This window comes from Morone saxatilis, unplaced genomic scaffold (assembly GCF_004916995.1).
Source record: "Morone saxatilis isolate NCDOM2014 unplaced genomic scaffold, NCSU_SB_2.0 Contig12, whole genome shotgun sequence".
Classification (NCBI taxonomy): domain Eukaryota; kingdom Metazoa; phylum Chordata; class Actinopteri; family Moronidae; genus Morone; species Morone saxatilis.
In genome coordinates this window covers 2,856,658-2,868,902 of record NW_023339674.1, presented here as the reverse complement: position 1 = coordinate 2,868,902, position 12,245 = coordinate 2,856,658, and the positions used below count along the sequence as shown (strand labels likewise).

Genomic DNA, 12,245 nt, shown 5'->3' with positions numbered 1-12,245 from the left:
TGTTTTTTGTCCAACCAACAGTCTGAAACCAAAGATATTCAATCTAGAAAAGATATAAGCAGAAGGGCAGACTACTTAGTTCAAATTTTATAATCAAAACAAACTTCCACAGTTGTGCCGCAATGAGGGAGATAAGTTCTTATTTCTTAGTATTTGGTTAATTTGATGCAGTCTGTTTTTATTGTTTTCGTCCTCAGAGATGAAAAGGACGGCTTCATGGAGCAAAACGGCCCGTTGAATCAGGACAGCTTCATATCAGGTTTGAAATGTATATAATATACCTTTGACAAATGGTTCCCTTAAAAGTGATACTTTGAGATTCTGTTACTCATTTGATCTCACTTGCGTCTTTGTAACCAGGTGACCTGGGCATATCAGTAGTGTCTCCCCCTCACAGGAAGCCGATGCCAGAGTCCAGGTTTATGCCGGTTATCGGCACACCCAATCACTCCACTCCCAGGCTTGTGCATCATCCACTTCTGTCATCGGTGAGCAAAATGAGTCAATGTGACTGAAGAAACTATCCCAGTATCTCGTGAATTATTAACAGGCACATTTTGTGATTTGAAGGCTCTGGTTGATGACATCCCCCCGAGGAACCTGGGAGGTGTGTTTGACGCAGTGAACGACTCGCGTGATCTGGTGAACGACTCGCGAAGCGCGAGTCCTACCCCGTCGCTAGTCAGCAACAGGTCAGGGTCTCTAAAAATGAAAACACACACAGGTCATTAAATACATCATGTTTAGGCCTTTTTCTACAGTAGATAGTTTGGCTTTTGCTAATTCTTTTCAATGAATAATTTCTCCGTCTTTCTCATGGCAGCTCCCTATCAGGCCGTCAGCTGTGCAATGGCATCACAAAAACAGGAAAGGCCTGTAAGAAGAGAGCTGTGCCTGGACAGGAGTACTGCAGAGTCCATGAAGGGGGGCATGTCTCCTATTTTCACTCCTGAAATACTCGTCTTCATTCCTTTTGATAGGGGGCCTTCTCTGAACTGTTATCAGCTGTTACTGTGTCGTTATTGTAAGTTCTGCCTGCGTTGCTTGAATGTTACGTTTACTAAATGAGCACCACACTCGCAGATTTTTCAAATCTACTTTTACTCCTATGTTTTTAACTGTTCACTTTTAAGTTAAAATAAATTATTTCTTTACCTATGTGTCTGTCTGTACATGTATTCAAACAAAGCAGTAGCATCAGTCTCGAAAGCTGCACTCTTTAGGTTGTTTGTGTATTTATCTTCCTGTAAAATATGAAAATGTAAATAATTCTCACAAAAGCAAAAGACACTTAAAACTTATTACAGGTATAAAACATTTATTTTGCTCAGTGCCAATACACCAAGTAAAAAAACATACAAGCCACCAGCTTAACAGCGTGTACCTTAACCGTTCTGTTCATTAAATAATGTGAATCAAGGACCGGTCATTCAAAGGTCCAGTGTGTAACATTTAGGCAGAAATGGAATATAATATGCATAACTATGTTTTCATCAGTGTACAATCCCCTGAATATGGTAATCCTTATGTTTTTGCTATCTTAGAATGAGCCTTTTATATCTACAAACGCTGCTGGAGTCCACCGAGCGAGGGAGTTGCAATCTGCAGCTAAACCATTAGAGGCCACTAAATCCTACACACTGGGCCTTTAAACATCCAAATCCCTAACTGGTAATTCAGTGATTAAATGTTGAACTGCTAGAAAAGATGTATACTGGACTTGAAGCAGTCAATTAATTCAAATGAGTAACACTACCATAGTGAAATAAATTCTACATAGGTAGAATACCGTGCCTACAGTTCCAATAGATTGTTTACTACAGTAAAAGAGGAACAGGGGAAATGCACATGGTATTGCAGATGAATTCAATGTGAGATGTTCAGTCCCGCTCACAGTGCACAGTGACAGAATTCAACTGACAGACTTCATCCAGTAACCGCTGTCTGCCTGTGCAGATGAACCACCTCGTTTTCTTCCAGCCCTCTCTGCTCCCGCCTCCTCCATCTCCTCCGTTCCCCCTTTCTTCCAGCGCAACGGGCCATGGATGGACAGACCTCGTAACGGGTTGTTTGGCAGAGGTTTCACTTCCGGGCTGAGTCATAGTTGGCGACAAACCAATCGCAGGTTTCTTTTAAAGCTGTAAGTGAGAGCGAGAATAATCAGCGAAGACACGCAGCAGCAGTTAAAGAGTATTTCTCTTTTTCTTCAAGTATTTAAAATATCTGCCCTGATGGCATCTCAACAGCCGTGCACATACACAGAGAGTCAGACCCACCTTGTTTGAAGGGTGTGAAGGTGAAGTCTGGCAGGTAGTGGCGCAGCTTTTCATTGCTGGCGGTCTTTTTGAACTGACCGTCTGATTTACTGGTATCAAACTAGAGGTCAAAGGTCAAGGAAACTACATGGAACTCTACAGATACTTAATACTTTCCAAAATATTCCAGGTTTTCTGGGAAAATGTCCACATTAAAATCTAAATTTCAGGTTTAAGTTCAAAATTGAAAACAAGCTTGTTCTATTCATTCATACTTTCAGCTACAAACTCCATTCAAATCTTCATGTTGAATGAACAACAGCAGAACATGGACTACAGTTACCAACCTGTTCCGACTCCAATAATTCAGCATGATTAAAAGGATACCACCACTTCTCCTTTAAAGGCCAGTGCTTGCACAACAGCTTCGGCTGCTTCTTTGATGGACACTTCGTCTTCCTCTCCAACTGGAACCAGCAAAAACAAGCCAGGCATTACTATGAATTTAATTCAGTGCTCACTATTGGTATGCTGTGTGTGAAGACTCACCAGAGAGAATGATTGGGTCGACCTCTGGATACTCTCTCAAGACCCACAGGAAGAGACGAGCCAGGTCCAAAGAGTAAATGAACTGTCTTCTGGGAGTGCCGGAGCCCCAGACCACCAGGGGCTTCTCCTCCTCTAATCATTCACACAAATGAGTCAATGATTCATATGGTTCCATGTATCCCCACTATACCCCACTGGTCCAATATGACTATTACTAATCCTACATAACCAGTCCATAGCAAATACTGTGACAATTATTAAATTAAATAAATGGTAACAACAGCGTTCTATATATACAGACATATGCTGTCAGGGTGACTGTCATATGAGTTCAGGTCTTCTATCAAGAGGGAAAATGAGAGCTGTGCATCCCTTCTAGTTAATGTGGGAGCATGCCACTTACTCTGAGCAATGTAAGCTTTGTGTATGAGGCCTGGCAGCACATGACCGTCCTCAATGCTGAAGTTGTCATGGGGACCAAACACATTAGTGGGAATCACAGCTGTATAGCACTTCCCATGCTGCTGGAAATACGCCCTGTGAAACATACACACAGCTGTAAAGACAGTTCTTCAATTCTCATTTGATAGCGTGAATTTACCGAACACGCGAGTTCCCACCTGTTATGAACATCAATCATCCTCTTTGCGTAGGCGTAGCCGAAGTTCGACTCATGAGGTGGACCGTTATGGATCTTGTAGGGGTAAAGTAAAGTTAGTCACCATTTAAAAATGTACTGGTACATGATGCCAGTTCACAGCACGCACATTACCATTGTCTCATCGATAGGGTAGGTGGTCTTATCAGGGAAGATGCAGGTGGATAGGCAGGAAACAACCTTTACTGCGCCAACTGCATGTGCTGCCTGCAGCACGTTGTCGTTGATGTAGATATTGTTTCTCTAGAGGAGACAGACAAAGAACGACAGAAAGATTACATCCTACTACCCAACAAAGTCTACTCTCAACACACACGCAAACATTCAAACACCTGTGACAATTTGTGTGAAGTAACTGGAACTTTCTCATACCCAAAAGTCCAGGTTGTACTTCATGTTCTTGAAAAGCCCCCCAACCATAGCAGCCAGGTGAATGACGTGGGTTGGCCGATGTTTTTCAAACGCCGCCCGCGTCTCCTCCATGTTCCTGCAGAGAGGCCACAATAACACAGAACGAGTGTTAGAACCGTCGACATATAAAACCACGTGTTGAAATATCAGTCATTGGTACAAGAAGTCTCACATGAGGTTGGCATCTTTGGAAGAGAGGAATATCCATTCTTCCCCCTCCTTGGCTCCCCCCTCCACTCTGACCACATGCTGTATGGCCCTGCCCACCAAGCCGGACCCTCCTGTCACCAGCACCCTCACTGGAGCAGTGTGGTCGCCCTGACTGCTCATCTGTGACAAAAGCAACACACAAAAACAGCGACAGAGGCTTTTTATAGGACACACAGGAGCACCTCATGTGACACTGCCTACAGGTGGGTGTGCTGCAGTGGTGAGGGCTCAGGTAAATGCCACGTCATTCAGCAGCTCAGTGCATGTAGTTTTACAACACATTGTTCTTAGCAAGCAAAACCAGGAGGATCTGACCAGAGAATAGCTTTGGAGAGCAAACTACACAACCAAACTCTAATAACTAACACTAACCTGCTGTAGATAACTCACCTCTAGTATTGGGGTGATGTGTAATAACGGTATCCAACCTGTTTGTTGTTACCTGCTCTTCATTAGAGAGCAGTCTGTGCAGAGCTGTGTGGAGACTTTTTCAAAACCAGCCCAACGAGCTAACGTTATTAGCCACTGTCACATTCATTTATTAATATAGCTACAGAAACTGAGGGTGAACTATACCGCAAATAACTTCTATATAACATATAGATGTTTCCTTTTCCTACAAGTGTCGCGATAGTACAGCTGACCAACGCTAGCTCAGAGATAAACAAATGTTTGTGAAGTAGCTTGTTTGTTTCTCACCGGTGAGCTTTAAAGTGAAGACAGGAAGAGGGGAAAAACTCGGCTTCCGGTCATAACCTTCAAAATAAAGTTTTATTGTCGAACAGCTTTTTTAATTATGATAAAAGTGGAAAGACATAACATATGCATCTAATTTTAAAGTTTAATTTATGAACTTTACTTTTACATATACTATTAATTAATAGTCAAATTACTATTACTATTAAACTGTACATTTTATGTTTTATATATATATATATATATATATATATATTTATATATATGTTCTTAATATATGTTGTTTGTATATCTGGAGGATTCTAACATATTTCTGATTCTGATTCTGATACTATACAGCTTCCAAGTGGGTAGTTAACAGCAAGGATCTTTTTAATGCAGTTTTGTTTTGTATCTGCTCATACTAACAGACTTTTACTGTACAAAACTTTCATTTCTTTTTGGTAAATATCATATTAATGTATCCAGAACAACAGGCTATGCATGTTCAGAGCTGTTGTCAATGGCTTTATACGTTTTTATGTATCTTAATAGTGTATCTCTGTAACAGAAAAGCACAAAAGGCAGCACATTTAATGCATTGTTAACATTTTAATTTGTTTTTCATTATAATAATTTGAAGAATTTACCAAAACCAAATATTATTTACAATCCATGCAAAAATTTGTGAAAAGTTAAAAATAATACAAAGCTTAAAATATAAAAAATCCTGCAGCAGTGAATGGAACTTTGTTTATAAGAAACTGTCCCGGTTCCTCTGGATAATCCACAGCCTGCCTGTGAAAACATTTCATTGGAACTACTATCTAATGAAGAAACAATTCTTTTAACAGCGGAGTCACTTTAAAAGCCCAAAGTCCCTCGCTTTAGTATTATCCAGTATTATAACCAATTAATTCAACCAAAGAAACCTCACACTCATTCATTCATTGTTTGTAAAAGAAGATACAAATATAGCCGTTTAATTAGCAAAACATCACAGTAAATAAAGCCTTAATTTCAAGGATTTAGCTTTTTTAAAAATCTTTTTATTTGAATAGCCCAACATCCTCTGCTTCTGTCTACTGAGGAGACGAGAACCTGCCGAGGAAGAGGATGGATTTGGTCTTATTGTGCCTGATGAAGAAGATGAAGGGGTGGTCCGCAGTGAAGTGTTCCTCCCTGAACATACAGAATGATATCATGCCCGCTGTGGCTGCAGCCGCCTCCGTCCCCTCCTCGTTCACCTCTACAAAGGCCTTGTGGGCCACTGTAGACAGGAAGAGTCCTCCTTGACCGTTCATACCAGACAAATCCGCCTTCGCCGCACAGAACACATCTGCCATGCCCAGTTTGGCCAGAGGCTCGTTGAGCTCGTAGTCTTCCTCCAGCTTGAACTTGGGCAGGTGAACATGGACATCTACAGATTCCATGAGTTCCCTGTTGGTCCATTCGTCCAGCTTCGCACGTGTCAGCTGCTTCTCCAGCTGGAACAAAACACACACGTTGTATTACACCACGAGTGAATGTAATGAATTACAGTTACCTTTTTCTATATCCCGATTAAGTAACTTGCAATCCCTTACTCCCCATGCCTGCATATAATCATGGATTGAGCTGGACTGATGCTTTTAAGGTACATATGTTTATAACCTTTATTTAATCAGGAGGTCCCTTTGAGATCAAGAGAGAATTGAGTAGAGAAAAGCAAATGGAGCCAGACTTAACAAACATATCAGCATCAGTGACAATCACAGACACCATTAAATAGATTCAAAGTTAAAGGGTTAGTATTGGCCAGTGGGATCAGACACTCAAGTTTAAAATCCTCTGTAATCTATCTCCATTTAGAAGATGCAAAAACGTAGAAGGTAGTTGTTACCTGAGGGGGAACTAGAGTTAAATAGTCCTAAGATCTGGTTTTGGTGAGCAGTGGTTTTATATTTGAGAAGAGGAGAGATACACAGAGGCAGGAGACCTTTAGAAATAAAAATGATAGAATGTAGTTCTCTTTTTGTTGATAGTGAGGAACAGCTTTCGTTTTCATACAGTATACAATGGTGAGTATGAGAATTTTATGTGGTTCCTGTTAGAACCATGAACTTGTTATAGATTCTATAATTTCCCAAGAGTTAAAATGGTTAATAATTTATGGATTACAGCTTCTATCACATCCCTCGAAAGTCTAGTTTGTTTTAAGAGGCATTCATTTATTGTTTTGGCCACATGGGGGCAGCGGATATTTTTATGTTTTGTGGTTTGTTCTGCACAGGGCCCCTTTCATAAAAGAACCAAAGTGAACCATATAACTGCCTTTTGTTTGGAGGTACTGTAAGTTTGTAGGTTTTGTACCTGGAGCAGCGGGTCAGGGCCATTTGTGGACTCCTCGGGCAGCAGGATGAACATGCTGAGCTCATTATCCACGTACGGCAGCTCCAGGATCTGCAGGCTGAGCTCAGGGACATAGTTGAAGTTCAGCTTCTTCATCTGGTACATCATCTGGACCATTTGTTTTCCATTCTGACGTGCAAGCAACACAAACAAATCAAAGTGATCGGGTCATGAAAATCTGTTTTTAGTTTCTAGATCTGAATGTCTACACATGTGCAAATTCTGATGGTTTTTTACCTTTGTGCTTTTAAAGGGCATCTCTTTGGTGTTTGCCGCATCAAAGCGGTGCAGCCAGTTCCCCTTAAAGTAGATGGCATTAACCAGAGCCAATCTTGTCATAGTATTGACTGTTCCTTGCTTCAGAAGATCTTTAATCTTATCTGAAAGGAAACACACAGACAAAGCAACCGTTGAACACTGATTCACAGAGGATTGCTTTAGAAGTTGTTCTAGGAAGGATTTTTTGTCCAATCACTTTCTGTCTGCTGCTCGACCCAGCTGTTGATCTCCTCTCTGCAGGCCTCTGGAGCCCCGATGAAATCAACTGCCTTCAGGTCTGCCTGATAGTGCTTCTGTGTGGCTTCGAGGAATGTCTGCAGAGTCATATAAAGTTAATGATTCAATCTTAATGTCTGTCTTCCAGGGATGTATTGATACACTTAGCTCATGATTTACAATACTGGGTTCACGATATGATTTTCTTATTAGTTTTTTTTAACAAAATTATATGAAAACAGTAAATTATTGAAAAATATTTATTTATTTTATTTACTATAATATATTTAATCCTTTTTTCTATTTCTGAGATACGGTATAAACTGCAGAAAAATTTGCATTTCCTTTTTTATAAACATGAAACTTAAGTCTTTTTGCCTTGATATCACAATTTTCGTTTTCATCTCATCGATGAATCTTTGTATCACAGTTTAACTCGATATAGCTTTAAATTCCTTGTGTCTTCTGTGATAAGTGTAAACTGAAAACTCACCGGGAGGAAGTGGGAAGTATTTTCTCCATAGAGACGGTTGGCTAGTTTCAGGATGTAAGATGCTGATGGTGAGTTGATGTCAGCGTTCAGCGTCGCAAAGTCTGCGTGGACGCCTTCACCGGAGCTGAACGACAGTGCCTGTGTGACAGTTTGGAACAGCGGACTTTATTATGTATGTGTATATATGTAAAGAACATTACATTGTTCTTGAGCCATGCTACTGTAACAGCTTCTAGTATTTGTGTTAGAAATGTAAAGATCTGGTTATTGGACAGTGGCAACATATTTAAAACTAACCTTAAACTTACTGAAAGTCTGATAACTGTTAAACTTGCAGGTTATATGATGTGTAATATTGTCAAGCGTCTATGCTGTACATTTCCCTCGTTGCTTTACTGTACATGAGGTTTATATTTGCCTGATTTGTTATTCTCTATTTGCCTTTTAGTTGCCTGTAATTGTAATGTTTAGTTGTGTCTCTTGTTTTATTGTTGTTAATTTATGTGCATGCTCCACATATTATAAAGGTAGGGCTGCAACCATTCAAACTAACTAAATCAGTTAGTTGTCAACTACTAAATTTGCAACTATTTTGATTAATCGATTAATCTCTTGAAGTCACTGTAGAAAGATTTCCAAATTCTCTGATTGCAGCTTCTCAGGTATTTGAGACAAAACAAGACATTTGAGGACGTTTTTTGTTCTTCCAACTTTGTGTCAGCAGTTTTGGGAAAGCTCTTCCCTATTTGTGCCCCCATGCATAAACCCTATCCAACACCTTTGTCATGAGCTGGAACGCCGACTGCGAGCCAGGCCTTCATCAGCGTTGGACCTCAGTAATGCTCCTGTGGCTGAACAGGACCAAATCCCTGCAGCCAGGTTTCAAAATCAGGTGGAACGCCTTCCCAGGAGAGTGGAGGCTGTCACAACAGCAGATTAATGCCCATGGTTTTAGAATGACGCATTCATACAATCACATATGGGTGTGATGTTCCTATGTCCTCATACTTTTGACCACATAGTGCAATTCTTGTATATTTCTGCAAGCTGTTGTGTATTCATTCAACCTGCAACTAAAGCTGGCACAACGAACACAAAAGTCATTAATCAAAATAAAATAAAGAAGAACAAAGCCCTGAGGATTTACTGCACCCTTTCAAAGGGAAACAGGTTTCATGAACTGAAACTGCCACTCAGTTACTGTGGGTTTAAACAACATTCTGCTTTTGAGCAAACAGTACATGACTTGTTTCAAAAGGCATTTATTGGGGTCAAAGTACAGGTGTGTCTTCACCTGTCTGAAGAAGACACACCTTTTGTTTGAGCCTAGATACACATCTGGGCAAACCACCTGGACTTCAGAACTTACAGATTATTTATTGAAATCAACCAGGATTTCATAATTCATGTTACTTTTTTATAACTGTGCTACAAAGTTACACAGAGATGTCAGGTGATGGAGGAGGTGCGTGTAACAGCGAGACAGTGTGCTGACCTGTGCCATCTGATCAGCAGTGTTTCCTTTAGCCCCCAGGTAAACCATAGCCAGGGCTGAGCTGATGCTCAGCGGGGACACAAAGATGTTCTCACTGGGTTTAGCTTGACTCAGAGTGCGGAGCAGCTCCAAGGCAAAACATGTGTTTGAGTCGCTGATGGCAGCCATGACTGATGACGTGTGGTTGTCCTGTAATGAACAAATGCCATTTGAAAACGGTAGAGAATTTTATATTGCAACAGACAGATTTTAACGTAAATCTAAATACACCTAAATTGTATTTCATAGCTGTTTATAACTGTAGCTTGAATACATTTTGCTCCTGGTATACACTAGTAACACTATGAGAGAAAACGTCTACATTTCAAACCTTAAAACACAGTTAAAAATCACAGTAAGAAGAAATGTGGATAATGGATAAGTGAATGTAAACCTATTCACCTTGGTTGTATGTCATCTCCTTTGCTCTCCCTCCCTCCCTCCCTCTGTTTTCTCTTATTATCAAACGCCTAAAATAAGCTTTACAAAGTTTTGCTGAGGTAATGTGTGTTTTACTTTTCTTTCTTTGCCTCCCACAACCTGTGAAACCCTCATGTACATGTGTATATATGTAACTATATAGAAACACACAAATCCAAAATCTTGGAAGACAAATTATTCAACACACCAAACTAATCACCACTTCCACCAATAAACATAAACATGAACATTAATACATTAATAAACATTGATAATGAGACTATTTTATGCCCTTACATCATTTTAATGATCTATTTTGCATAAAGCAGCCCATTAACACTGACTGTCTCCACCTGGACACTGTGCTACATAAACTTCATATTTAATCCTATTCATATTTAAATGGTGTATGCAAAGATCATTAAGGTGTTTTTTTCCAACCTTCCTCGCCTTTAAACTGCTGATTTAAATCTATAACGCATTTATAAACAGCTGCTATCACAGCTTTCACTGGTGCGTATGAAGCTGCGTTCAATACCCGGAAATAAAACCGCACAAACCCGTTTTTAAACTGCTGTGAAACCCGAACACTTGTGGATAAAGTTACATGACACAGTGCGGTGCTGTGCGGGTTCTGTGCGGATGTACCGCAGGCCTGTCGGCGACATTGTTACATTACCTGATGTTCGAGCACAGACAGAAGCACGCTCTGCTCGCTCACTCTCAACGTGAGGAAGAGTGAAAGCAAAACGGAAAGACACACCCGAGTCCCAAAGATCCGCCTGAAAAAGGTGAAATGGACAATTCCCGGGACGGTGTTTGCGGTTAAATGCAGAAGTTCACTGCTGCTCATTTATACGGAACACACAGTGCGTCTGTGGGTGGGACGCGTGACTGCGCGATAAGTCAGTGACTGTTAACAAAAGCTGCGCACTAATAGACCCATACATCCGTACAACCGTGTGCACCACTGATAGTACAATGTCTGCACCACCTATAGTATAGTATAGTCTGCGTGGTAGTCTGTAACTTTTAATATGGAAATTATTAGAGTTTTTTTTTTTCTGCACGCAGGGCCGTACACAGGGTTTTATAAATCTGAGGTCTTGAGTCCAGAGTCCACCCCCCCAGCAGAACCCCACCCATCTCAAACATTTCTGTCTACACACAGAACAAACTGTTTAATTTTTGTATTTAACTGTTCTATCATATTTTCTGTAACTCTCTGCCGAAATGATTGTCTAAGACTGCAGACCAAAGGGACCTGAATCAGTTTTTTTTGCTCATATGTGACTCAGATTTTTTTTTCCATGATAATGTGAACAGCACAAACTACATGAGATCTCATCTTTTTCAACTGTGATATCAAAAAAAGTAAATCAAATGTATTTCAGAGTGAGAGAAAACATGGACACAATGTGGAATGTGAGATTTAGTTTGGTGTCTTCAGGATACATTTTCATGTCTGCCTTACTATAAATACACTGGGTACTTTCTCAGAATACTGACTCTAGTGAAAGTGAATCCGCAGGCATTTTTCTTTTTTTATAGTTGATAGAAAACCATAAGAGATGAACAAATGTACCCTAATATAAAAATTCAAAACAGGCAAAGTCAGGATTCAGTTTTGTGTCATTACTACTATTTTTCTGTTGTTTCTGGGGTGGCAGATTTTTCATTTAACCCTTGACTCACTAGGCTTGATGGTTTGTATATAGCAGATGTTTCTTTTCACATTGGCTCAAGGTAGAAATATATCCATTGTGCAAAATTAGTGGATACAAGTTTTTTTTATTGATAAAGAGCACATGAGCTTGTGGGTTAAGTGTAATCTGCCTCAGCCAGGACAGAACAGAGGTTGCTCTGTTGAAACGAGTAGAAAGGTGTGTCTGTGTGATTTACTATCTGAAGATTGTCTCCACCCTTCACAGAGGCTTACAGTATAGCCATGGCAACATCTGACACAAGATAAACATTTATGATTCATGGCAACCTTTGGACTCTCTCTTACATAACCACCTTCCTATATAGACAGTCACACTATAAGCCCTCCTTCCCCATGTTTTTCCTTACACCTGAGTGTTTAACATTTATTAAAAATTTAAAATTGCTTTTAATGTTTAGCTTAGTCTGATGTGTTTTTAGTGTTTTACT

The 12,245-nt window shown here is 40.1% G+C and overlaps 3 protein-coding genes across 3 annotated transcripts in view; 1 reads left to right on the top strand and 2 right to left on the bottom strand.

Annotated features, from left to right (window-relative positions):
* Positions 1-1,160, top strand: part of bmb (brambleberry) — a 5,463-nt gene extending 4,303 nt beyond the window's left edge. Inside the window, exons 10-13 of the mRNA XM_035653367.1 lie at positions 198-259; positions 361-488; positions 571-692; positions 824-1,160. Of these exons, the coding sequence (XP_035509260.1) occupies positions 198-259; positions 361-488; positions 571-692; positions 824-953 (442 nt within the window). The 3' untranslated portion in view covers positions 954-1,160. The remainder of the gene's footprint in view (positions 1-197; positions 260-360; positions 489-570; positions 693-823) is intronic.
* Positions 1,161-1,298: 138 nt separating this feature from the next.
* On the bottom strand, positions 1,299-4,804 carry LOC118321839 (GDP-L-fucose synthase-like). The gene is made up of 10 exons (XM_035653369.1): positions 4,474-4,804; positions 4,046-4,203; positions 3,835-3,949; positions 3,577-3,705; positions 3,425-3,498; positions 3,208-3,341; positions 2,805-2,936; positions 2,643-2,722; positions 2,277-2,376; positions 1,299-2,138 (listed from the first exon to the last, which is right to left on the bottom strand). Exons 2-10 carry the CDS (start codon positions 4,201-4,203, stop codon positions 2,083-2,085), a joined length of 978 nt encoding a protein of 325 aa, XP_035509262.1. The 5' UTR covers positions 4,474-4,804; the 3' UTR covers positions 1,299-2,082.
* A 551-nt stretch (positions 4,805-5,355) lies between these two features.
* serpinb1 (serpin peptidase inhibitor, clade B (ovalbumin), member 1) lies at positions 5,356-11,070 on the bottom strand. The gene is made up of 7 exons (XM_035653963.1): positions 10,771-11,070; positions 9,633-9,821; positions 8,138-8,275; positions 7,625-7,742; positions 7,387-7,529; positions 7,111-7,278; positions 5,356-6,245 (listed from the first exon to the last, which is right to left on the bottom strand). The coding sequence occupies exons 1-7, from the start codon at positions 10,942-10,944 to the stop codon at positions 5,841-5,843; spliced, it is 1,335 nt and encodes a 444-aa protein (XP_035509856.1). The 5' UTR covers positions 10,945-11,070; the 3' UTR covers positions 5,356-5,840.
* Between the last annotated feature and the right edge of the window lie 1,175 nt (positions 11,071-12,245).

Bases quoted from the DNA above. Each gene is read 5' to 3' on its own strand.
- LOC118321839 (XM_035653369.1), bottom strand. From the start codon at position 4,203: ATGAGCAGTCAGGGCGACCACACTGCTCCAGTGAGGGTGCTGGTGACA. The intron at 3,499-3,576 runs GTAATGTGCGTG...TACCCCTACAAG, and splicing joins ACCCTATCGATGAGACAATG to ATCCATAACGGTCCACCTCA. The intron at 2,377-2,642 runs GTATCCTTTTAA...TTTGACCTCTAG, and splicing joins CCTTTAAAGGAGAAGTGGTG to TTTGATACCAGTAAATCAGA.
- serpinb1 (XM_035653963.1), bottom strand. From the start codon at position 10,944: ATGAGCAGCAGTGAACTTCTGCATTTAACCGCAAACACCGTCCCGGGA. The intron at 7,743-8,137 runs GTGAGTTTTCAG...ATGACTCTGCAG, and splicing joins ATACTTCCCACTTCCTCCCG to ACATTCCTCGAAGCCACACA. The intron at 6,246-7,110 runs GTACAAAACCTA...GTTTTGTTCCAG, and splicing joins GCCCTGACCCGCTGCTCCAG to CTGGAGAAGCAGCTGACACG.